Source organism: Drosophila busckii, chromosome X (assembly GCF_011750605.1).
Source record: "Drosophila busckii strain San Diego stock center, stock number 13000-0081.31 chromosome X, ASM1175060v1, whole genome shotgun sequence".
Lineage (NCBI taxonomy): Eukaryota > Metazoa > Arthropoda > Insecta > Diptera > Drosophilidae > Drosophila > Drosophila busckii.
In genome coordinates, this window is record NC_046608.1 from 18,245,131 (window position 1) to 18,272,034 (window position 26,904).

The window sequence follows — 26,904 nt, forward strand, 5'->3', positions numbered from 1 at the left end:
TTTTTTTTCTTTTTTCTTCTGTTCGCCCAACACTCAGACACAGAAATAACAAAAAAAAAAAAAACACACACAAGCACCCAGACACTTATAAGTTACCACTTGTTGTTGACGAGGACGAGAGCTGCGACGCCGACGCTGGAGCTGAAGCTGAAAGTGACTCGTGTGTTGCCGCGCAACAGATGCTGTGCAACATTGAAGCCAAGAGGTTGTGTGGCACGCTTAGTCGAAGCAGCAGCAGCAGCAGCAGCAGCACCAACAACAGAAGCAGCGACAGCCACAGCCAACGTGGGAAACATATAAAAATACACAGCACAGTGTTTCAAATATAAGTTTCGAAATTCCCAACCCAAGAAAAAAAAAAAGAAAAACAGTTTTTTGTTATTTCCAAAAGTGTTTTAAATTTTTTTTTGAAGTGTTAACAAAAAAGAAAAAACAATAAATCGTATCATTGTGTGCCACGAAAACAAAAAACCTTAACCAATAAAATAAATAATTTGCAACAATCAAAGTACAAACAGAAATAGACACAAAATTATATATATTCTCATATACTTTATATAAAACAATAATAAAGCAATCCAAGTCAGCCCAACGAATCATCTCAGCATACCTATTTACCTGAAGTACCCCAGTGTACGCCATATATGATGTTAAAGAGCAAGCGCATATAGCAGCCATATATTTTTCATATACACATACATAGCAAAGAATGCAAGAAATCAAGTATTATACACCATTGAATGTCTATAGCTTATTATATATTAGCTCAATTATATTGTTTGTCGCTAAAAAATAAACCCATACACATATATATGTCATATTATATTGTTAACCACAAACATACAACATTTTCACACTGAGACATTGACAAGTAAGAAGAACAATTGTACCTCGACTACCCAAATACCTTATATATATATTAAGTCACCAAAAATACTCATAAAACAATAACAATAATCTAATAAACAAACGCGTCGCGTAGCCTAAAATCGAAATCGTTACAAATAAAAAGTGAAACCCTTGCGAAAAACGCAAAATCAGCCTCAACATGTAAGTAATGACTATTCAAAATTATATTGTTATAAAAATATATAATAAAATTTTAAACATTTTTATTTTTTTAAATTCTGCATTTTTATTATTATATGAAATTATGTATATTAGAATTTTTTATTATGTTTTAATTTTTTTTCTATTTTTTTTAAGTTAAGCTATGCAATGCAAATTAATTTTTTATATATAGACTATTTTTAATTAAAAAATCAAGTAAAATATTTTTTTTAATTACTTACATTTACGCTTGCAAATAAAAAAATTCATTTTTTTGAACACTTGTTATTAATATTAATTATATATGCGAAATAAATATATTACAAATAAAAAAATTATTTTTTTTAGCACTAAGTATAAATATTAATAATATATGCAACATAAATTTATTAGAAATATAAAAAATGCATTTTTTTGAACACTAAGTATTAATATTAATTATATATGCGAATTAAATTTATTACATATTAAAAATGCATTTTTTTTTTTAAAAGTATTTATATTAATAATATATGCAATAAGTTTATTACAAATATATATAAAATTAAAGCAGCGACGCTGTCAAATGGCATTGAACTAATTGCAAATAAGGTATGTAATTATAATAGACAGGGCGTGTGATCAGGACATATTTTTGTCAAACATTTTTGTGTTGCAAACATTGCACATGCTGCAGCCATAGAGCAGACTGAAGCTAAAATTACAAAGATAATGCCAGACTAGATTCAATTAACTGCTGAGGTTATAACTAATGAGGCATGTCAACAATATCAATTATAATTACCCAAGTCTGAACACTGCAGTCGATGTGCATTTTGCACACAGCTCTAGAATTACACAGACTCACAATTACATGCAAAGCATAGAAGAGAGAGAGAGTAAAACAAAGCCCATAAAGCTAAAATTATTATGCAAATTGCATAGCTTGTTTGCAGTTAGTTCAAAATATACAGGTAAGTGCCGCAGCTTAGGCTTAAGTTGCAACAAAAGACAAAGAGAAACTAATAATAAGCTACTTTGGAGCCATGAAAATGACAGACAACAGATTCATGCTAAGCTTTATTAATTGCACAATTACAATTCAAAATTTCTTCGAAGACAAAAAAGTAGGCAACATTAAATTTCAAATTTGATTGGCTGTGCAATTTGGCATTATATTATATATAATTTATTATTCTAGCAAATTTTATAAACTGCAGCAAATTTTCTTAGCAATGTTTGAACTTTTGAGTCTTAAGTTGCTAATTGAACAATTTGGCATAAAATGTTGTGCAACTGTGACGCTTAGTGCAATAATTATATATATAATACATTATTCTTGCAATCGAATCAGCAATGTTTGAACTCTTGAGTTTGAACACAAAGCAAGTCACAGTTAAGTAATGAAATCAATGAATTTAGTATTTCACTTGGATTCTCACTAACGCAGTCACATTGGCAATTGTTGTGTGTGTGAGCTCTTATGCTCATTAGTAGCACATTTGGCCAGTACGTGATTTAGCTGCAAATGTAACTGACCATTTTCCCCGAAGACTGCACATAAGCAGCAGCTCTGAGCTGTTGTTGCTGCTAAACAAATTCGCAACAAGTTTAGTTAACGCTTATGCTCAAAAAGATAATTATCATTAATTGGCTCTGTGATTTTTGAGCGAAGCTTTGTTAGCAATGCAGTTTTCAGAGCTTCCAAGCATTGCCACATAAGCTGCCATGCAAAAATTCGCCAAAAATCTGCACAAACTTCCATAACAAATAATTTGCGCATAGTTTGTGTAGCGTAAAAAAATTAATACGCGTTTACTTACTACGAATTTGTAATAAAGGCAAACCTAGCATTCAAAATTCTGAAAATTGCCACAAGCAAATTTTTAATAAAATAATCAGCTTAGCATTACGCATTGCTTTTATTTACTTAAAAACTTAACAAAACTATTGCGTTGAAATACAGTAATAAAAATTATGCTAGTTAGCTTAGCTTTGCACATTTTTATAATATTTAGCTCAGGACTAAGCAAACTGCTAGCTGCACTTAAAGTTTGATAAGCTACGCTACAAAAAATGATTATATAAAGTGCATAACATAGTTGAGCATTTTTTGCAACTTTTTAACAAGCAGCCAACTTAAGTCGTGACTTAAGCTTATGAGCATGCAATTTAGTACGTAAATTTTTTATAAAGCAAACTAAAGCTAACTTTAGTTACAGCTACTGTATGACAAACTGATCAATCGCTGACACATTTCCGGGCACAAAAGCAAAAGTTTCCGATTTGTAAACGCTTCAGCTCACACACATTGAGTGCTACCCCAATGGGTGGGCCAGTTGGTTTGGTTGCCAGGGCTAACAGATGAGTGGCATAGACGCGTAGTTAATTTATATTGTGCCATACGCACACACACACACACACACACACACACACATGGCTCAGTGAAAATGTTCACTCAATTACGCTTTAAGACTTAATTTACAAAATTGGAGCAAGTGTTGACGTTGACGACGGAAGCAGCGTCGTCGTGTTGGTCACCACAAAAAAAAAGCTGCAACACACACACACACACACATGCTTAGTGTAAAACAGCGACTGTTACATGTGCTCAGCCAACTTTGTTCATAGATTTGTTTAGTCTATTTCAATTTGTCTGCTTTTTTCAGCTATTTTAAGCTTTTATTAAACAATTACTTTACTTAATTTGAGCAAGCATTGTGTCTAAATATTTATGCAACTATAATCTTCGTATTGAGTCTATTATTGATTTGGTTTTAACTTGCAAGCCACTTATCAGCTTATGGCATAGCGCATAGACAACAAAAGCTGCATTAAAATTCATTGGAATCGAGCGTGCGAGCGATGCTGGCAAATATAACAATGAATGGGATTATATTAGTTACATCAGCAGTTACCTGTTTGCCATTTGATAGTTAATTGGCAGCGCAAGCAAAGTGTATCAACTAGCTGCAGTATTAGTTACGTTGTGGTTAGCTACAGTATTAGTTACTTAATTAGCTAGCTGGCAAACGAATATATAATAAATGAACTAGCGGCTGCGCTAGTTACTTGTGAGTTAGTTGGCTACGAAAAAGCAAATTGACTTAAATTAAATGCACTAGTTATCTTTAAGATAGTTGGCAGCTTAAGTGTAAGTGAATTAATAAACTAGCTACAGCACTAGTTACATGGTAGTCAGTTGAGAATTAAATGTTGCAGTAGCTACTGCACCAGTTACTTGCTGAACGGTTGGTAGTCAGTTGTGAGTTAACTGATGAACTAGCTAATGCACTAGTTACTTGGTATACAGTTGGTAGTCAGTTGAGAATTAACTAATGAACTGGCTACTGCACTACTTACTTGGTAGTTAGTTGGTAGTCAGTTCGGAATTAAATATTGAACTAACTACTGCACTAGTTACTTGGTAGACAGTTGGTAGTCAGTTGTGAATTAAATAATGAACTAGCTACTGCACTAGCTACTTGGTAGACAGTTGAAAATTAACTAATGAACTAACTACTGCACTAGTTACTTGGTAGACAGTTGCGAATTAACTGATGCAGTAGCGACTGCACTAATTACTTTGAAGTGAATTGGTAGTCAAATGGGAATTAACTAATGAACTGGCTACTGCACTACTTACTTGGTAGACAGTTGGTGGACAGTTGAAAATTAACTAATGATCTAACAACTGCACTAGTTAATTGGTAGACAGTTGGTAGTCAGTTGGGAATTAAATAATGAACTAGCTACTGTACTACTTACTTGGTAGTTAGTTGGTAGTCAGTTGGGTATTAAATAATGAACTAGCTACTGCACTAGTTACTTGGTAGACAGTTGGAAGTCAGTTCGGAATTAAATAATGAACTAGCTACTGCACTACTTACTTGGTAGTCAGTTCTTAATTAAATAATGAACTAGCTACTGCACTACTTACTTGGTAGACAGTTGAGAATTACCCCATTGGTTAGCCACTGCACTAGTTAAGCATTTAATTTTGATTACTTTATGGACTTTAACTGTCTGGCTTAACCCTTGACCCAACAGCAGGTGTCAAATGTTTCGATTATAGAAAATTAGCTCAGTCGAGCGAGTGGTGCTTTGTGTTTTGTTATCGCCTGGCCCGTTGATTTGATTGATGAGCTGGCTGTAAGTGCAGTTGTTACAAAATTACATACAATGTTTATTATATAACAGCCACTGTCTCTCTCTCGCTCTCACACGGTTGAGAGTGTCGTTTGTATATGTGAGCAGGCAAATCCGATTAGTGGCTTTTAATTTAGGTGTGAACAATGCAATGCAGTAATATGAACTTGCAGCTATGGCCAGCAGAAGCCCAAAGTGAGCAGGTCGAAGGCTAAAACACACACACACACATGCATATATAGAATGCGCGACTTATATGGCGAACGCGTAACCGCTTAAGTTACTCAAAGTACGCAATCAGCGCCAATGGGCTTAGCAACGGCCAAGCTTATAAATAGCATATGTATATCTATATATATATATATAGCTATATTATATACAGCTGTATGAGTGTGAGGGCGAGATAACGACACTGCCCAGGCAATATGCCATATAAACTGCTTCGAAATGCACTCAAGCGTTAAAATGCTATCGATTCGATGCTTAAAATAAGCAAACAGGAAACTCAGGTGCATATAGCTGCCACCTGAAACACACGCACAATACACACACACACACATACATATGTACGTACTTTTCACACATACTGTGTGTGTGTGTGTGTTTGTGCTTGACAAAGCCAATTCAAATTCTAAGAATAATAACTACACTTTGAGTAGTTTATAAAATGCTTTTGACCAAATGCCTTTCATCCAAAAATCATTTAATGCTAAAGCCAAAAAATTGCAAGCAAAGTAAATAAGACTTAGCTTTGGCATTCAATATATATATATATATATATTTATATTATTTTTAAGCCTTGTAATTTTAGCTTAGTCAGGCAGCAGCTGCAGGCTGAGTGGGCGTTGCGTATGTATGAGCGCTAAGATTTCAGCAAGTTAAATAAACAGCAACTTAGTTGTTGTTACTAAGGGCTGCACTTAGCTTAAGAATGAAACTTATTGTAAAATTTTTGCAGCAGCAGAGCTTTGGTTTTTATTTTGAACTAAGTAAATTCCAACTAAAAATGGCAGCAAAGTTTCATTGCAGTTGCCACATGTTAATTAAAATATTTGCTTGAATTTTGACTCAAGCCAACAAACAACGTGTGTGGTTTTTAATATTTTTTCATTATAGTATGCTGTATGGTATTTTTATTAATAACTTGCAACAACTTTGCATGTTTTATAAAAAATTAAAATTGTTTTTGCATTGTTTTCTCAACTGTGTGTAGCGCTGCGGCTGTGTAAATGAGCAGCTATTGCTATTTATAGTTCTGTTGCTTAGCCCCCCCCCCCAAAAAAAAGGCATAGAACTTTTATTAGTTCGCTTAGCTTACACACACACAATTTGATTTTTTATTTATTTTGATTTGCGCTGAAAAGCAGGCAACATGTTTGTGTGTGAAATTAGACGTTGCCTTTGAACGCAATATTGTGATTATTTTCATTGAGTTTGTCTACATGCTAAATTTAACACGAGACATGCAATTGACAGACATATGCCACGCCCATACGCCCAACAACACACACAAAGTAAAGGGATCAACCAGCAGCTCATGTGTGTGCGTGTCTGTGTGTGTGTTATTGAAAAGGCGCATTGAAGTGAATGCTATAGAATTTCGTAACTGAATGGCATGCCATACTAAAGGTGCTACAGTTGTGCCCCCACCCCCCTTGATGCTACCCCCGCAGACATAAAACTGTACGCTAAGCAAAGCTGTCGAGTCCTTGACTGCCGTTCCTTAATAATAGCAATGTCCATAACTGTAACCAGAGACTCGCGCTGTCTCGCTCACGCACTCAAAGTGTATGTGTGTTTGTGTGTGTGTGTGTGTGTTGTCAAAGCTAGCAACGCAATATTGTTGTCTAACACAAGCGACTGACTTTTGCCATTGGGCAAATAATAGGCTAACTAACTGCCTAGACTAACTTTGGCTTGAGACAACGACAACGACGACACAGCTCATATTTTATTAAACAAATTATTTGTTTTATGCTTAAATTATGATACGACAACAACTTTCACTGGCAGCCAGCCACATTAGCCAGCTGATGAGTTTCAGAGCTTTGGTCTTTAGAGCAGCCTAATTAAAGTTGCTGCGCAGCTTTATAAAATATAAAATGCGACAAACTTGACAACTAAAATTAGCAGCAAATTAAATAAAACCGTGCAAATATATTCAAAAATAAATAGAAATGACAGCAGATTTCAATTACAAATATGAATTAATTAATTAAATATTATTTGAATCTAAACGTTAATTAAAATATATAGCTAAAATGAGCAACAAATTAAATAAAAGCATGCAAATATGTTAACAAATAAATAGAAATGACATTAGATTAATTAATTAAATATTTGTAATTGAATTTAAACGTTAGTTAAAATTTATAGCTAAAGTAACATTTTTAAAAATAAATTATGAGCACAAATATAAAGAATAATGTGAGCTTATTTTTGATTAAGTATTTCAAGCAAACAGAATTTAATTACAAATATTAATTGATTAAATAAATGTTTGCAATTCAAGCCTTAATTAAAATATATAGCTAAAGTGACTTTTTTAAAAATTAAATATGAGAACGAACATAAAAAATTATGAAGAGATTATTTTAGATTAAGTATTTCAAGCAAACAGATTTCAATGACAAATTTTAATTGGTTAAATAAATATTTGCAATTTAAGCGATAATTAAAAAACTGCACAAGTGATATTTTTATGAGAACAAATATAAAAAATAATGCCAGATTATTCTTTATAAAATAATGGTAATTATATTTTAAATAAATATTTTAAATAATCGTATAACATTAATGCGGATTTATTTCGAAAATGCCAGTTCAATTTAATAAATATAAAAATAAATGATAGAAGTAAATAATCGTATAAGCCAAAACTAATTCGTGTTTAATTTGAAAATGGCAATTCAATGTAATTAATGTTAGAAGTAAATAATTTATTTAATTTAAATAATCGTAAAAGCCAAAAATTAATTGGGGTTTTTGAAATTAAAAATATAATGAAATAATTAAAAATAAATTTTAAAAGTAAACAGTTTGCTAAGCTAATATACGTTTTTTATTATAATTAAAATTAAAATTAAGCTTTAACGAAAGCGAAAGCAGTTAAAGCTCATCGATTTTTCTTACTCATTATGAGTGAACTTGCAATTCTTTAAAAATTCAACTAACTTAATTGTGCTTCCCAAATCGTGCTTGTCCAACGATTTGGTCTTTTATTGTGGCCAAGTGTTAAAGGCACAACCCAAAGTAGTGAAAATAGCAGCAGCAGCAGATATATATATATAGCTATATATGTTCTCATGCTTGCTATGCTCTCATTGTTGTAAGTAGTGCAGTGATTGTCAGATGAATTGTTCTATGATTGTGAACAAAAGCTGTAAGCTATGTGTGTGTGTATGTGTGTGTGTGTGTGAAGCAATGGGAATGACCAAATTGACCGATTGACAGCAAAGGGGCAGGGCAGGCAATACACATTGAACTGACTGACTGACGATTGATTTCAATCATTGATTGAAATAGACCACAATGCGAAATTTGTTTTTGTTTTGAGATTTCCTTCGTTGTGTTTTTTTTTTCTCATTATAAAGCCAAGGCGCCAGTCAGCAAAGCAAGAGTTAGAAAAAGTAATCAGAACACACATACATGTGCGCTTGTGTGTGTGTGTGTGTGTGTGCAATCAAAACGACGGAAATTAAAGACGCTTGAGACCGTTAAGCAAAAAGTTCAATAGAAAATAAAATTGTGAATTGTAATGTCAGCAGTTTTACTTTGATGCAGCGCAGCTTCGATTTGCTGATATAGAAATCAACTGAAGTTTTAACTACATGAAAGTTTGTGGCTCTCGTTTTCGCTTTATCTCACTTTGCCGCATTGCTGCTGACAGTTTGACAATTTTCACGTTATGAAAATATTTTGATTTTTATGCAATTTTTTGCGGCGACTCCCGCTGCGCTATTATTAGCTTTGACTGTCAGTTTGTGAGCAGGTCAAGGTTATTTTTTCAAATATACATAAATAAGCGATAAAGCAATTGCCAGTTAAATGTATTTATTACTTTAAATTAAATAATATTTGTTACCATATGCATGTGAAATGAAATTAAATAAATATATATTTTATTAGTTGGGCACTACGCCTGCCCCACTTGACCACTTGCAGCACTCGCGCTGTGGCGTGGCAATGTCACAACACATTTATGCAAATATAAGCAAGCGAAAGCCACTCAGCCAAGCCAGTCAACAGCCAACAACAGCGCATGGCTGGCCCACAAAAATGACAACGAAGCAGCAGCAGCAACAACAAAATTATAGCGCACTTTTTGGGGCACAAGCAAAAATTCCCATATATGTGTGTGTGTGTGTAAGTTTGCTTGTGTGGCGCGACAAATATTGTCAAAATTGATTGAAAATTGGCCAGCGAATGAGATAACATTGCGGGCATGCAAACAGTGTGCTGCGCACAGTGTGGCAAGAGTAGCGAAAACTTTAAAAAACAAAATTTGCTACAAATTGCGTAAATAAATAAATGTAACTGCTGCTATAATAAAAACGCTAATTTTATTAGTCTTGACTGTAGTCAATACCATAAAGTGCTAAAGTATAAATTTCATAGCCATTTGATTTATGTTGATTAGCTTAAGTATGCAAATATAGTATTGCAATGTTCAATAAACAAACAAGAGAAAAACAATTTTTCTGCCTACCCCCATAGCCAGCAACTTGCTAACGTTACACTCAAGGGTTTTGTATGTAATGGAGACAAAGCCAAAAGGCAAAAGGGAGCGCACGTTGGGGCCAAAAGCTGTCAGTGCACACACACACACACACACACACACAGAGATAAACAGTAGTACAGCGACTGCGCTGGCACTTGTTATTAGTTTATTTATTTATCAATGCAGGCATCATAATAAAGAATCTCTTTCAGCCTCACACACATCTCACACATGCGAGCATGGTGTATGTTATATAAAAAAAGACAGAGCAGCGAGTTTAATCAGGATCAGGCTTATGGTGTTTCGGTATGGGCAGGTTAATATTAATGCCATGCCATTGACGTAATCGAATATGTAAGGGAACTCGCGCCCTTATGCAAATACAACATAACAAAAACAACATAACACATACGTTTTGTACACTTTATTATTTGAGGTAGTTTTCGTTATAAAAGCGAAATAGTACTAGTCAGATAATATTGGTCTTATTTTTAATGAATATACAATAAATATTTAAAACTATACTATTTTTATTCTATAAGAATGTATGCTTGCTTATTGTTTTTTAAAAAATATATCTCATTTTCTTTTTATTATAGTTATAAAGCTATATCAAATCTCATAACTTAAATGGATGCGCATCTATTGATAAGAGATAAATAATGTAATTTAACAATATGATGCTCATAAATAATGCTGTAGTGTAATTGCATTTTACATAATAATGAAGATTAATATAGATATTAGCTTAATATTGTAAAACTCAAATAATATAGTACTTTTATTTACTTGTAACTGTATATGAGCTAATATTTATATAGCTTAATTTTAAATTGTATTTGCATTATAAAAATTATAAAAATGTTTTAATTGCGGTCTGTTTATTTTTATAAAGAAACTTTAGTGTTTATGCAGCAGTTATTAGCTAGATTTTATATATATTTTAATGCTATTTATTTTTTTTTAAAATATTTTTCAAATTATTTATGTATTAAAACAATATTTATATATTATATATTATTTTATTGCTACTTATTAAGAGCTTTTACAATATGTTATTATTTAATTTATTTTTTTTAGTTGCAATTGTTTGAATTTTTATGTCATTGTTTATGTGCTTTCATTCTTGTTGTTGTAGTCGTTCCAAGCAACGAATTCGCATAAAGCATGTGGACTACTTAGCACATTATTATGTGAGTTATGCTGCCATTGTACTCGGCTTCTGATACAATAGTGTGACCATCTCTGCCCAATCTAGCTCAGTCAATCCCCAAACATCACATCACACCACATAACACACACGACTTCAGCTGCAAGCGCAGCTTACAGCCTCCGCACACACACACACAAAACATACTTTCCACTTTCACCTTGTTGCCCAGTTGTCTGTTTATCTGTCTGTGTGTCTTTCTTGTTCCCCTTTCTTTGCTTTCGCTGCTTTTTTGGCTCGCTTTAAGCTGCGTTGTGTGTAGATAAAAGCTAGAAAAACAATGCTGACTAAAAGCTGAAATCAATTAAGCGGTGCATATTCTTTTGTTTTTTTGTGCTCAACATACATCACATACATCACAGCTAAGCGATTGAGAGCGAGATGCGAGATCGATAGCGCGATCGCGAGTATATGTTTGAGCAGCAACTGAAGCGCCTCCTATCAAATCATTTTGTGCCTACAATTATGATTCTCTTCGCCGACATCTTGTGAAGTCCTCTGCACTAAATATATTTTTCGATAATCTGAAAATCTCGCATCTATATGACTAAATTCAGCATATAACTATAATAGATGATGTGAAGGTTATTATATTCAGTTGCTGGCGCTTAGTGTACTGGTACTTAAGGGTGCAGGCTCATGCGATTTAAATGCGCTTTGTAATGTTATGTAGTGTCGTATAGCTCTCTCACTTGTTAATGTCGCTTTCTTAAGCTTTGTCGTCTCTCTCTGCGATACGCAAATGCAGCGTCTAGTGTTGAATAATCTCTTCGGCGACCAGAGCATAACAGTCACACTAGTGTGTCTGTCTTTTATGTTGCTTGTTTCTCATCTATTTCATGGATTGACAGTGTTTTGCGGATTAACTAGTCATAGGTTCTCAGGATATTAATATGAGAAAGTTTAGTCATACTGGATATATTTTAATTCGTTAATCCCATAATAAAATTATAAATGTTAGTTGTGTAATGCAAAAGTGATTTTATAATATAATTCAATTGTTGCCGATTTTATTTAGATATAAAGACACAATCCAAATCATGGACGTGCACGTTGTGAACAGTTTCCAATTATCAGATGACTAGATTGGAAACATTAAAATTTGTTTCTTTAGGTTTTTTTTTATACTTTTTGTACAAGAATATACACATACACATAGTATATGCAACAATAGTTTTACAATTAGTTCGTTTTTAGTTTTACAATTAAAAATATTCAATTTAATAAGCATTTTCAAATTTAAACAAAGTGAAACATGAAGTTGCTTTAACAATTAAGGCTTCAATTGTTGTGATGTGTGTTTTTTTGTGTCGTTTGAACTAATGTTAGTATGCTTAGTTAGCAGATGTCGTTGGTTGTTTGTGTAGTGTAGATGTGATAGATTGTACTAATCATTTGTGACTCTTATTGTTTTCGCTCCACTCAACGAGCTGTTACTGATTGGCATTTAAATTAATGATGCAGTTAGTAATAACCCGGAGAGTAGATGTTTCGGCAGCTGGAGGGAATGTGAATTATGAATGTCATATGTTCAAGAATTTAATGAATACTTTAATGTAAAATCTATATTTTATCCACTTAATGTCTCGCATTTTATATCAATTGCACCGCGCTTATATAATATATTATATATTTTATTTTTGGTTTATTTATATTCTAGCTTAAGTTATTAATTTGCTATGGCAAAGCTGCAACTATTTTTTTAATACAAATGTTAGCAATTATTATTTACTCGTAAATCTACAAATGTATATACAATTAACGATAAATATATTTATGCTTGTTTGCAATAAATTAAATATAAAATTATTATAAATATGTTCAAGTTATAATTTTGTAGTCTACACAATAAATTGTCAATCAATCTAGTGTCACAAATTTTAGAATAAAAATCATAAAAAATGATTTAGCTGCAATTTAAATTTTCAACAGCTCAAAATTGTTGTTAATTGACATAACTGCTTTAAGGCTTACAGCTTTATTTTCTGTACATATACATACATACAGCAGTGTAATATGCACACCCTTGTGTATTCTCTGCTTGTTCTTTGTCTGCCTGTTTGCTATTTGTTGCTCGCTGTTTTTTTCAAAATCAAACAACAAAAAATTGATGCATTGGCTTTGTACTTCTCGCAGAAATCAACAACACAGAACAGAACTTTGTGCCTTGGGCCCGACAAGCGCATAACTGCCAGCAAATTTCATTTTGCAGTCAACCCCAACATTAATAACAGCAACAAATTTTTGCGCAAAATAATAATTGACCAACAAAAAATGCGTACTGCTTGCGAGAGAGAGAAAAATAATGAGAAAAATAACTTAAAGCGCTAAAATTACGCAGAATTTGTTGATTTTTTTTTTATTTATGTAGCTGCAAAAATAGAACAACAAATATGTTAGATTTAAAAAGTAAGTGAGAGTTATGGCGAGGCAAAACTTAGCTGAAGTTAGCACAACAACTAAGCAGAAAATAAGTAACGACTTTAAACATTTATTTAGGCTTTAATTTTGTATATTTTTTAAAGTTTTTATGCAGCAAAACAAAGCAAATTACTATAAAAATATATTAAAATATTTTAAAAATTATAAAAAATATAAATATATAAATGCATATATTTCAAATTTAAAATATATATATATAGCTGCTCAGTCTTAGAGCAAAGACTTTGCTAGCTCGAGCAGCTTAGGCTGTAATTAAATCAACGCATACGACCCGTTGGCCCAGTTATTGCTTGTCTCAAAGACGCCGCAGTTTGAAATTAGATTTGCAGCAGATTTAAAGGTCTCATGTGTGTGCGTGTGTGTGTGTGTGTGTGCTGGGAATGGGAAATGACGTCAAAGTCAGTGCTACAGCTTCAGCTGTTGCTATCTCTAGAGGCTTAAGCCTAATTCACTGTTACACGACTAACAAAATTAATTGCTGACATTTTGACAATCATATGCAGCACACACACACACACACACGCACACACATACATAGCACACACGCGAATCAAGTTGAAGGCTTTGCCGTGCGTGATTTATTTATTATATAGCAGTTACTTGCAGGCAACAGGCTTGCGGAAATCGATGCGTGCTACCTGACTTTAAGTAATGCGCATAAATTACGCACACACACACATACATATGCGTATGTGCGTGCTGCTATGATTCAATTAGCAATTGCTGTGGCCAATTGCTTTCTCACCTGCACTAATCGAAAGCGAAAATTGAGCGCTTGCTGCCCAATGGCACATGTAACTGCTTACTTGTGGTTAGTTCATGTGGAGTTAGTAGCAAATTTAAGCAGATACTTGAGCCCTTTTTATTTTATCTATAACTACAAATAAATGTCGCGACGTCGCTGGCGTCGCAGACGCTCCTTTTCCTCTATGTAGGGCACAATGGAGGCCTTGGTAGGCAAAATGACCACAACGGGCAGCAGCTTTTTGCATTTGTCGAGCACGGTGCCCAAACGTTTGGCCGTCATAAAGTCAATCAGTATAATGCCAATATTGTGGCGTTTATAAAGATTTTGAAAGAACTGCTCAATGGCATCCAAAGGCGTATCTATTGACATAAATGTTTTAAAAGCTAAAATTGGCTTAATTTAGTTTATTTACCATTATCCACCATCAAATAGTTGTGAAATTTATCGCGCTCATAGCCAATGCCAACTAGCAATAGACCCAATGTTACTTCCTTTAAAGTTAAATGCATATAATATCTTTATGTATATGGCTATATATACTTACCGTATCGGCTATAACGCCTATGCGCACTATTGAAGGATCTTCGGGCTCGTCAACTAACTTGTCCTCAGCTTCATCAGCATCAAATTCTTCACTTACAGCAGCCATGTGATTTGCCATTTCTTGTACTCAAGTAACTGTTTGCTTTATTTTTTATATATTTTTTTTCAATTTTTTTTCATTATTTTTATCAACCGCCTCCCCTATTAGTTTCAACTCTCTGTCTGATGTAAAACTGTCTAGAGTTTTAAATATTTGACTTTGACATTTAGTGCAGTGACTAGTGCTATTTTATTTAGTGCTATTTATCGATAGTTTATCGCTATATTTTGACATTTAGTGCAGTGACTACTGCTACTGTATTTAGTGCTAACTAAGCGCCAAATTTATCGATAGTTTATCGTTATATATAAGTCAATATACAAAGACTTTTTGTTAATAAAAAATCTGCGCGCTTGCTTATGACTTTTTAATGAGTTTTTTACACACACACAATCTCAAATGCCAAGCCTATAGCCTTAAGCCTGCTTACTTTGAGTGCCAAATTTAGTTCACTTTACATAAATTTGTTTGCTTCGTTTTCTTTTTTTTTTCGTGAGCTAAGCCCACAGTATGAAAATTCAATTATCTTGCAGCGCTTATATATTTTTGGAAAATTGATTAATTGCGACTTTGCATTTTTCTTTTGGTTTTTAAGCTACGCTCAAGTCACTAAAGTTTGTTGTGCGCAGCTTATTTATTAATTAGAATGCTATTTTTGTAGCTAATATTAAATTGTAATCAGCCTTGTGGCTTGCGTGCGGTACAGTAGCTGCTAAAAAATAACGTTTAATTATAAAAAGCAACATTTAATGGAATTTTTTTAATTAGTTTTAAGAAAAGTTAAGCAAACTTTAGTTAGTCTGCGCTATTAATGCAGCAAGTGCACAACAAATGAAGTTTATTATTGAAATTAGAAACTAATGCAGGCTTCCTAATAATTTCACATCAAAGCTAAAAGTTTTGCTTTTACTGTGGCCAACATATATGGCTCTAAGCGATGTGTGTGCATGCTAATTACAGTTGATAAATTTAATTAATTTAGTAACTTAGTTGTGGCTCGAAACTTTTTGTTGCACTACAAAATTTATTGTAGCATAACTTTGAGCGCACAAATATAATTACTAAAATATTTGCAAGTAAAGCTGATTTGCAAATAATGCAGTGCAACAACAAATATAATGCGCATATATGAAGCAGCCGACAGCTTGAGACTCTGTAGGCATTTAAACTTAATGAGTCAAAGAATTTTGTGCACAAAAGTTTGCTAATTGAGCTGCAATTGCAACAAAGCTAATGAAGCAAAAAATTTATATATACTATAGCTTGCGAGCTGCTTGTACTGCTGCAAAGCTACAGCTACTGCATTTCGCTCTCTCTCTCTCTCTCTCTCTATTTCACTTATATGCGGCACTCAGCATTTTGCTGCTTGTTATGAAAAGTGCTTTCAACGCAACATGTGTGCCACATACAGCAACAAAAGCAGCAGCTGGCTACAGGTAAACAATTGTGTGTGTGGGCAGCACACACAGCTGCTTGATGTTCCCACAATCGAATTGCGTATACGCCCCCCACCCACACAACATAGCCACAGCTCTTGCTGCTTGCTGTTTGTGTCTCGTCATCGTTGGACGAGCACACACACACACACACACACACACACACACTGCGTGCGTTGCTTGAATAAAAGTTATTAATGATTTCAGGCGCTCAACTCAACTCAACTCAGTTGGGCACCCACCCACAGCGCTGGCTGCTGCTCAAAGCAAAAATACAACATGCATGTCCAGCAGTTATCAGAAATCAAATGACTCACAGCATGCGGCCAAGAATGCTCTGCACAATATAAATAGCAGACAAATCAAATCAAAATAGTTTAAATTCAATGCACATACTAAATGCGAAGTTCGAGTTCATCGTTGGATGCTGCACAAAATATTATGAATGTCTTTGTTTGGGAAATATGCGAAGCATTTGAAGAAATACAAGCGCGCTGCTTTGTTTAAACAAATTTAAGCTGCTAGTTACACAAATGTTTAAATTAAACTGCAATTTGTAAAAGAATTTTAACAGCAAATTCGTTAAAGTTTAAATAACAAACTGTGTCAGCTTAGCTTCAAAAAATAAATACAGCATTTATTTATTATTTGTGCTTCGCTACAAGCAAATTAAATAAATGAAATTTTTGTGCTTTGCTAAATTTTTATAAAGCCTAAACAAGCTTTAAATGAGATTTTTTTGGGGCTGCGTGTGTGTGTGTGTGTGCGTGTGTTTATATTGTGGCTTTTGAATTATTGATGTAATCAATGGCAGTTGATTATTAATTTGTTATTGAATGCCAAAGTCACATGCCCTGGGCCGCAAGCGTTTTGTGCGCCTGTGTTGATTATTTTTATACACTTTGTTCATTTTTAAGCGTGTACTAAAGTTGTGTAGGCGCCTGCTTAAGTTTGTTATATACAACAAAGTGTATTTAACAACAAAGTGTATAGCATAGTTGGTTATTCTATTAAAAATTGCGCATGTGTATATTTAAATTTCTATATAGCATACATAGCTGCTCACTGCTACTGTGACTACAAAGTGTATGGCGTAGTTGGGTATTTTTGACATTTTTTTTAAATTCGCGCATTTGTATATTAAAGTTGTGTAGGTGTGTGCCTTAAATTTGTATATACAACAAAGTGTATTGGACAACAAAGTGTATAGTGTAGTTGGGTATTTTTAAAAAAATTGCGCTTGTGTCTAATAAAGCTATGCAGGCATTTCCCTAAATTTATTTTATAGTTTACCTAGCTGCTTACTTGTGCTTTGACAACAAAGTGTATAGCTTAGTTGGGTATTTTTTAAAAATTGCACATGTGCTTAATAAAGTTATGCAGGCATTTCCCTAAATATTTATAGTATAATTAGCTGCTTACTTGCGCTTTGACTACAAAGTGTATAGCATAGTTGGGTAGCAATTATTTGCACTCTTTTATTGACTTTACGCAATGTTGTGCCCCAAATAATTGTAAACACTTTTGCACAAGAGTTTTTCGTGAGTGTTGAGCGCATACTGCTGAGCCCCAGTGTAAGCCGTCGTCGCCGCCATTTAGCTAATTGCCAAATGCTGCGACTGTTGCCAGCAAAAAAAAAAAAAAAAGTCTATAATATTTTTGGGCAAGCAAACTTTTCGCTTTTCATTTTGTTTGGACAGTAATTATAATTACAATTGAAAGCCGCTCAACTTCCAGCTGTTGCAGCCCAAAACTAAGCGCACTACACGGCGTATACTTGTTATTTCTATATACACTGTGCTTGGGCTAATCAACGTCGCCGCCACCCCACCCAACGCTCAAACGCTCTATGTAGCAACTTTTGGGTATTGCTGCCGTCGCAAGGGCATCAATCTTCCTCCATCATTGTCAGGGTGCGATGACATTACCTAAAATACAAAAAAAAAAAAAAACAACAAAAAACAAGCAAACACAAAATAAATGTTATATCATTGCGAAAAAATGTAACAAAATATCAACAACAACTATATACTTTATGCTCTTTAATATGCAACTTTTGTGCTTTTCATGTTGCTTGACATCAATATTAATTATTTATTATATGTATATGCATATGGAAATGGAAATGGAAATGTGTGCGTGCGTGTGTGTGTGTGTGCCTGTGTGTGTGCGTAGCTCTAATTAAAGTAATTTGAATTGTGTGTATTAGCAGCAGCAGCATCAATCAATTAATAAAAAAAAGGGGCAACAGTCAATAAAAGCATTAAATTAATAATTGAAAGTGTTAACAATGGCAAAAAATAAATTCCAGCATGGTCAAGCTACAAAATTTGCAATATTGCTGGCTTTATAATGTTATTATTATTAATAGCAGCAGCTGTTGCTTTTGTTTATAATCAAAAAAGCAAGAAAATCGAAAGTAGTTAAATATGAATTATTAATATTTATTAGTTAGTTGGGAATGCAAATTTAAATTTATCATTATTATTACAAAATTAATTAGAAATATTTCTATATATATCTAAATTATAATATTTATAGAACGAATTGAAAATATATCGAAAAGAAAATTATTTAGCATTGAATTAACTTGTATTTATTTCATTGCTAACAATTATTATAAATTTCAATACGATAAATTTCAAGCTATCGATAACAATGCTCAGTTGTTTGCTTTATTGCGCTTTTATACACAAAATTTAAATTGCTTATACAAAATGAAAGTTTCTTATTTATTTATATAAATATATATTATTTTTTTTTCATATGCTCAGGACACATAATTTTAATGCAATAATTCACTTAGCTCTGGCATTGCCTGCATAAACAAATTGAAAAACTTTTGCGCTCAAGCAACTTTCACTTTTACTTATACACACACACACACATACACAGAGACAGCGCTGAGCCACGCCTGTAACGCCTACTTTTGTTCCATTTCCGCATTCAAGACAGCAGCTGAGCCTTAAGCTCAAGGGCGACGACCACAGCAGAGAGACCAGCAGACATGCCACGCCCACATAAACACAAGCGCCTCTTAAAAAGCAAAATACGCAATTTTATACGCATACATAAATTTGTATATGTGTGTGTGTAAAACTTTTATTTCAACTGTAAAAGTTTTTTTATTTTTTAAAGCGCCAAGCGTGATAAAAATAAAATTTGGGTTATAAAATTTGCAGAGATTTGTTGTGCCACATTAAATGCGCTTAAAGCAACAACAATATGGCAAATAATATATGTAAATTTAAATGTAGAATTTAAATATATAACAAATATTAACAAAAGCAATGTTTAAAAGCTTTAAAATGTGAGCAAACTATTTTTATTTTTAGCATTTAAATGCGCACAAATTTGTAAGCGTTGGGCCGCAGCTAATTGAATTTGCACAACGCTAAGGCACACACACACACATATATATATATTTATATATATATAGCTTGTATATATGTGCGCAAGACCTCAAGCTAAGCGCTTACCTGGGCACGGAAACATTTTTATGTATAATGCGGAATTTTTGTTTACGCTTGAGCTTACGCTTGCCGCTGAGCAAAAAGCCACCCCCAAAAATTGAGCACCCTAACGTATACACACACACACACACACACACATACATATGTATGTGTATATTGTATCCAAACTGCTTGGCCTACATATTTCTATCAAATTTCAATTTGTTGAAATTTGTTTTTTACAATTTTCGTTGTACGTAAACTGTACGAGGGTTCAAACTGTATGTGTGTGTGTGTGTGTAAGCTTGTTGCTTTTGGGCTGCCACATAATTAAGCCGCGTTGGCTCCAAAAAAAAAAAAAAAAGAAAATAACAGACAGTAATTACAAATCCAAAGTGAAATACAAATATTTATAGCATTTATTTTAATACATGGCACGCCCATAATTAATAACGCACAAACAATTTGTGTGGACAGACAGAGCGCGCAGCTTTTGCACTGCTAATTGCTTGGACTTGTAACAAATAAAACGCAACAGCTGTAGAACTTTTGGCACACTTAAGCCGCATTAAAGTACCGGATTTTGTTTACATTTTTACTTATTACCACAGAGAGTGGAGCGAGCACTTTTTGGACAGCCACCAAATCCAGCTAATTTGTTTGGCGTTGCCACAAAACAGTTTTGTAAGCGCCCCCCCCCCCAACACTCACAACGCTCATTGCTTTTACTAATGATAGCGCTAGTACCTTGTGCCTAGTCAAATAGGCTGCCTGTCTATAGGCCGAACTAACTATGCTGGCCAAAAGCAACAAGTCTTGACAAGCTTGTAGCCCACAATGCTTATTATTATTATTGTTTTATTACAATTATTTATTTTTTAACATTTTTCTTACATTTATTTTTAGCTTGCAGCATTTCTCGTGCGCTTACTAATTTATTTCAAAAGTAAGTAAACTTTTATTTTATTTTTTATTTTATATGCTGCATACTTTTTAGCGCGTGTAAGACATTTTTTCGCATATTTAGTTCATTTTAATAGCAATTATTGTTGCAATTATAATAAAAAATTGTGCACAGTTAGCTAAAAAAAATTATATATTTATATTTTTAAAAATTCTAATTTTTTTTGCTGTAAAATTCAAGTATTGCTATACAAATGACAAGCACTGTGACATTAATATTTAAATTTTATTAGCAATAATTGTTGTTAAATAATTATGCACAGTAAGCTAAAAAAAAATGTATAAATGCAAATAATTTTTAAAAATTTGCATTTTTCTATGCTTAGTTCAAGTGTTGCTAAACAAATGGCAAGCACTGTGCTTGAGTTTATAGAGCCAGAGCCAGATGTATATGTATGCATATGCGTCTGTGTGTGTATGTGTGTGTGTGTGTGTGAGTAAGCTGCTGGCCCTGTTCATGGCTTTGAATTTCCGCTTGCGTTAAAACTGTTTTCCGTTTGTTTTGCTACACATAGCTGTTGATTATTGTTGTTGTTGTTGCTGCTGCTTTTATGATTATTTTGTTTATGATTTGCGCTGCTTTATTTATTATATTATATTATTGGTTGTTAGGCATTACTTTAAGTACAAGCATATGCATTAAATTTAAAGCTGCGCTTGCTGCAATTTATTTATTTATTAAACATTGCTTACACTAGTGCCGCAAGTAACAAATTTTTTATTACATTTTTCAAGCTTTATATTTTTTTTGCGGCATTTTTTTTGCCTGTTGTTGCCTGTCGGCTTCTATGCTGTCGCAGCGGGCTGACAGGCCGCTAACTTTATTAGCTCGTTTTTGCCCAGCAGAGCAAAAAAATAATAAAAATAAAAACTTGTACAACACTCAGCCAGTTTGAGTGCTATATGGCAGACAAAAGAGGCCGCACTACCTTCCCCACAAGCTAGACATAGTTAAGTGTACTTCTCTATAGTTGTTGTTCTTGTTGTGCTGCTTCTTCTATATTGAAGTACGTACCGCATGAAAGTTATGCCTATCGTCATTTAATATACGACAGACGGCAGACTAAGTAATCATAAAATGGCATAGGTGAGACAGCTAAAGAGCAAGAGAGAGAGAGAGAGAGGGAGACATAAAACTTTATCATAGCTATATATTTAAATATATTTTTTAGTAGGCGTTTATTATATATGCTAGTTAAAGTTCAGCGACTTATTTAAATTCAAGGCTGCTGCTTATTATTCAATATATTAAATATTCTATATGAGCAGCCACTTCTATTCTATTAGCAGTCAAATTTAACAAATTTTTTATGAATTTTAATGAAATATCAAGCTATGCCTTGCAACAAATTAAAGCAGCTAAGCGATAAAAGCTGCATAACAATGTGTCGTATCATTAAATTGAAAGCCGCACAGCTGAAATGACAAAAATATTCAACCTTTGACCTCGTCGACACCTTCAAGGTACTTTCCCACATTTTTGTTGAGTCAAGAGTCAAGAGCCCAGCGCTATGTCCTAGAGTTGCAACAAAAGCAGCAGCAGCAGCAGCAGCAGCAGCAGCATCGTTTTTATTTATTTTTTGTTCTCCACACACATTCCAACATTGAATGGCAAATGGCACTCATCAAATGTCTCCTCTCGCTAACAAATCAACAAAATATTTGCGCATTAAAAACAAATTTAATTAAATTGGCAATAAAAATGCTTATAGGGTTGCGTTTGACTGAGCTTACAAGGAATTGGGCGAGCGGCGGCAAAATAAAAAATGCACAATTAATGAATTTTAATTAAAATGGCAAATACGAGTAAAATGCAGATAAGTAAGTTAACAATAAGCTTACAAACTTTCTCGCTCGAACAGTTTTCAACTGTGTCCCGATACATTTATCTATCTGCTCTTTATATGAGCAACTATAAAAAACGGCAAAAATGCTGCAGCAACATATTTTCACATAAAAACCTTTTAACTCCAAATATCCCATGCTCGTGCTCTCTCGCTTTTCGCTCGTGCTATCTCTTTTGCACATGGCTAGCAGCTTGTTTATTAATTGCTGCCGTGTTGAGCACATTAAACTTGCAGCACACACATACACATGTGTCTGTGTGTGTGTGTGAGTTTATGCGTGTGTGGTCATAAAATTGGATGGCACCATGGACAAGTTAGCACACTTTGTGCACACATTTAATACTAACACATGCAGTTTTTCATATGCCATAAATTTTAGTATTAATTGATTTTTTTTGTTAGCTTTTTTGCTTGCATTTGCCCATTGTACTATGCGGCATGCGTAAGCCCTGGATCGAGCTGCTGCCTGTCAGCGCATTATTAAAAACTGCCCTTCAACGCTGGCCCAGCAGCAATAGCAAAAATAACAGTTAACTGGTAGCCAAGCACGCACAGTGCGCTAAATACACAATAAATTGCTTAAAAATATAAAACAGTCTAAAATATTTGTGCTAAACATAATTAACTAAGTAACTAATATAAAAATGTTATGCAAATATGCAAGGAGAATTTTTTTTTAAGCAGCCCAAGACAAGCCAAGCAAGTTGAAAACCAAATAACTGTTAACTGCGCAGCCAGCAGGTCGCACACTGTGCTAACAACACGCGAAATTGCTGCAGAATATATAACATTGCTAATAAATTAAGCAAGCAAGCTGCACAGTGTGCTTAAATTACTTAAAAATTATAGCATGCTAAATATATAGTTCAACAATTTAAATACTCAATAGCAATAAAAATATTATGCAAATTATTCAAGCATACAAAATAATTTTTGTTAGCAGTCCGACAAACTTTACCAAGCGAACGACAAAGCAAACGCAGCAAAGCAAAGCAAAGCTAACTGTAAATTGCGCTCACTTGCTTTGCTTAGCATGTGCTCAACTGATAAGCAAAGACTCGCTCGCTCTTACTTTCGTTTGCTCTCACTTTCGTTTGCTCTCGCTCTCTATGTGTGTGCATTAACTGCAGTGACGCTGACTGCGCTGCGCGCTCTTTTGGTTCGTTTTTGAGTTGGGAAAGGTCACGCGTGATTTTGCTTTGATCAGTTCTCTTACTCGTTTTAATGCGCACTAAAGCGCATTCGCGTGTGTGTTTTTTAATAACAAAAGCAGCGGAAAGTGCAGTGCACTTTATTATAATAAAAAGTGGTATATTTTTAATTGGCTGCACATGCTGTACTTTGCATAAAGGATAAGGCAGTAAGTCTACTACTATTATTTTTGAAGCAGAGCAATGCAGCAGACACTTTCTATTAAATTCAAAGTGCTCTTCAGCTAAGCTGACGCTGACGCTGCGCGTTGCTCAAAGAGTTTATTATTATTCGACATAAGTACGTACGCGCAACTACCTTCATAATTTTCGCTGCCAACGTTAGCAGCAGCAGCAGCGGCAACAGCATCAACATCGTTAGCAATAAATATAAAAATAATAAGTGGTGTATACATGCTGCTTATATAAACATATACATATACAAAAAGAAAAGAAAACCATTTGCAGCATATGCCAACAGGATTTTCATATCGTTAAAGTGTTTCCTTCCTGTTTTAGTTGATTTGTTTTGTTGCTACGCTTTTCCTTTCAGTTGCCTTTTGTTGTTGTATTCTTTGCTTTTATAGTTGTGTTCGCAATAGGGGAAGGCAATGCAGATTTATTTCGAGCCCTGCTGTTGCTTCGCTTGTTAGCGCACTTTGCTCTCTGCCCACCCGTTTGGCTCTCTGCTGCTGCTGCTACTGTTTTCTATAGCAGTCGAATGAAAGAGATAGCAAGACAGATAGACAGACAGACAAGCAGTAAGCTGCTCATTAGCATAAGCTGCTGTAACGGTTTATTTATCACATTTGTAACAAGCCGTATTACCACGAAGCTGCTGCTGCTACTGCTGCAAGACACTTGTTGCAGCCGCATTCGCGTGCATTAAGTGTTAAAAGCCAATTAATTATGCAATTTATTACCAACGTAATATCCAGCCACTAATTAGTCAAACTGAGCAAAAAGCCTGAAAGCCACAAAATGCTTAAGCAGACAGTACACAAAGTTCTCAAGCAGTTCAGGTTGCAGCTTATTGAAGCGTCTAATTAGCAATTATCAATTAGCTGTAATAATAGCATTAAATATAAAGCAGTTAGTGCTACAACAAAATACTCGTAGTATATAAATGCAATAAAATTTATAAGCAATTTTTTCATATGTAAAAGTTTGGCACAAATTTATTTATTTTTCAATTGTAACTTAGAATTAATTCTATATAACAATTATGTAGCCAGAGCAACTGAGGCCTCTAGGCTGTTTTTATATATTTATTTATATATTTATATTTATTTATTTATATTTTTTTGGGGAAAGAAGTCGCAGTGATTTGGCACAAATAAAAGTTTGCATAATATAAAATAAAATAAAATTGAAACAAGTAAAATTGCAACAATGATATGAGCTGCTTACATTTGAATTAATTTAAATTTATTTTGATGCACAGTCGAACACTTTAGACATCATTTGTAGCCAACGAGAGTTACTAAGCGAAGTCTAAAGCTAACAAATTCAAATTTATATTAAAGTGTATTTAATAGTTGGGCTACCAATTCTGTACACTGTTGCGTACGTGCAATGGCATTTACAATGCCGTGCAATTTAAGTGCTCGTAAAAATGTGAGAAAGAGAGCAGCAACAAAAGCGGCAAACAAACCGAAACGAGCTGAAGAGACCAACCAAATATTCATTTTAACTGTTGGCATTCATATCCTTGCACACGCATACAGAATCGCTCGTTTACGCTGCGTGTGTTTATTGTTGTCATTGTCATGCTTATTGTTTGTGTGTGTGTGTGCGCCTGCGGGCAATATATTTATAAATTCTTTAACGCTTCAAAAGTTGTGCATTTGTTGTAAATTTAAAAATGCATTGCGCATTGTGCGGCTGACCGAGTGCTTGTCTTCACTTCACTTCACTGTTCACTGTTGTTCACTGTTACTTTTCGTACTTGACATAGTGCTCGCTTGTCTAGCTTCCCCAAATGCTTCAACATGTCCACTCGAGTGTTGGCATGTGTGCCACTTTACAGTCAAATCACAGCCCAAGTTCCAACAGCTTTTGCCCCTTCAGCTACTTGACTTTGGTCATCATCAACATTTTCAAGCACTTGTATGTCTGTCTCACTCTCTCTCTGTCTCTGTCTCTGTCTATGCGTGCGTGCGTGCTTGTGCGTGTCTATGGCTGCTAAAAGAGCATCTAATGAGAAAGGACATTCGGGTTAAAGATTGCAAAACGGAGAATTGGGCGCCACACTGAACAAAGTGACAAACGTTTGCTTGCCAACTATGAGACATAGCCGTATACCGTTACAAGACATGCATAGTGCATCGGTGCTGTGGTTGTGTGTGTGGTGTGTGAGTTTCAGCTAGCGACACTTTGCAGGCGAAGTTTTCTTTCTGCTGCTGGATTAACCACGAGATCGTGAGTAGCGCTTCACGTCAAGCTTTATGTAAGCAACTGTTAGCCCTCGGTTATTGCCCGCTGATTTGTTAACAATTGTGCGGATACCAGTATGCCTGTGTGTTGGTCTATCAATTGATAGAAATGAAAAACGTCGTAGCCAAAAGACAATATTTCCAGCTTAAGATTCGTGTTAGAGTGCTTGAGGCATATTGAACTGCGATGTGTGAGAATATGAAAGAGACCAATACAAAGTAATAGCTCACATAATATAAGAATCTTAGTTGTATTCAGTTAATTAAGTCCAATTATTGCAATACAATTTTTTGGTCTCAACAACAATGGCGCTACATCAATTCAAAGCCCGCCGCTATAAGACAGACCGCACCAACTTAATCGCTTGTCCACCTAACGAGTAGGGCGCAAGCAGTCATTGAAAAAAACGCTCTTAAGGAGGCCCCATCTATGATTCTAATCAGCTTAGCACACAAGTGCGTTAGGCTCTATATGTTTGTAAGTTTTAGCTAAACATAAGTTCATCAAGAGCCCACGAGTTGAATTTTGCTTTGAAATCAAAGACACATGCCGAAAGTTGTACGACAGACAGACAGACAGACTGTACTTAGATGTCGTAGGCAGCGTTAAGCAAAAGATTTTAATTATCATAATGATAAT

General features: G+C 34.2%; 2 protein-coding genes across 2 annotated transcripts in view; one reads left to right on the forward strand and one right to left on the reverse strand.

Moving 5' to 3' along the window:
- The first annotated feature begins 433 nt into the window (after positions 1 to 433).
- LOC108606541 overlaps positions 434 to 26,904 on the forward strand; it is a 92,765-nt gene continuing 66,294 nt past the window's right edge. The window contains exon 1 of the mRNA XM_017996735.2: positions 434 to 1,050. Coding sequence (XP_017852224.1) covers positions 1,049 to 1,050 — 2 coding nt within the window. The 5' untranslated portion in view covers positions 434 to 1,048. The remainder of the gene's footprint in view (positions 1,051 to 26,904) is intronic.
- Positions 14,389 to 15,039, reverse strand: LOC108606544 (V-type proton ATPase subunit F). Its single transcript, XM_017996743.1, has 3 exons — positions 14,843 to 15,039; positions 14,711 to 14,789; positions 14,389 to 14,657 (listed from the first exon to the last, which is right to left on the reverse strand). Exons 1-3 carry the CDS (start codon positions 14,957 to 14,959, stop codon positions 14,428 to 14,430), a joined length of 426 nt encoding a protein of 141 aa, XP_017852232.1. The 5' UTR covers positions 14,960 to 15,039; the 3' UTR covers positions 14,389 to 14,427.

Bases quoted from the DNA above. Each gene is read 5' to 3' on its own strand.
- LOC108606544 (XM_017996743.1), bottom strand. From the start codon at position 14,959: ATGGCAAATCACATGGCTGCTGTAAGTGAAGAATTTGATGCTGATGAA. The intron at 14,790-14,842 runs GTAAGTATATAT...TTAACTTTAAAG, and splicing joins TAGGCGTTATAGCCGATACG to GAAGTAACATTGGGTCTATT. The intron at 14,658-14,710 runs GTAAATAAACTA...TTATGTCAATAG, and splicing joins CTATTTGATGGTGGATAATG to ATACGCCTTTGGATGCCATT.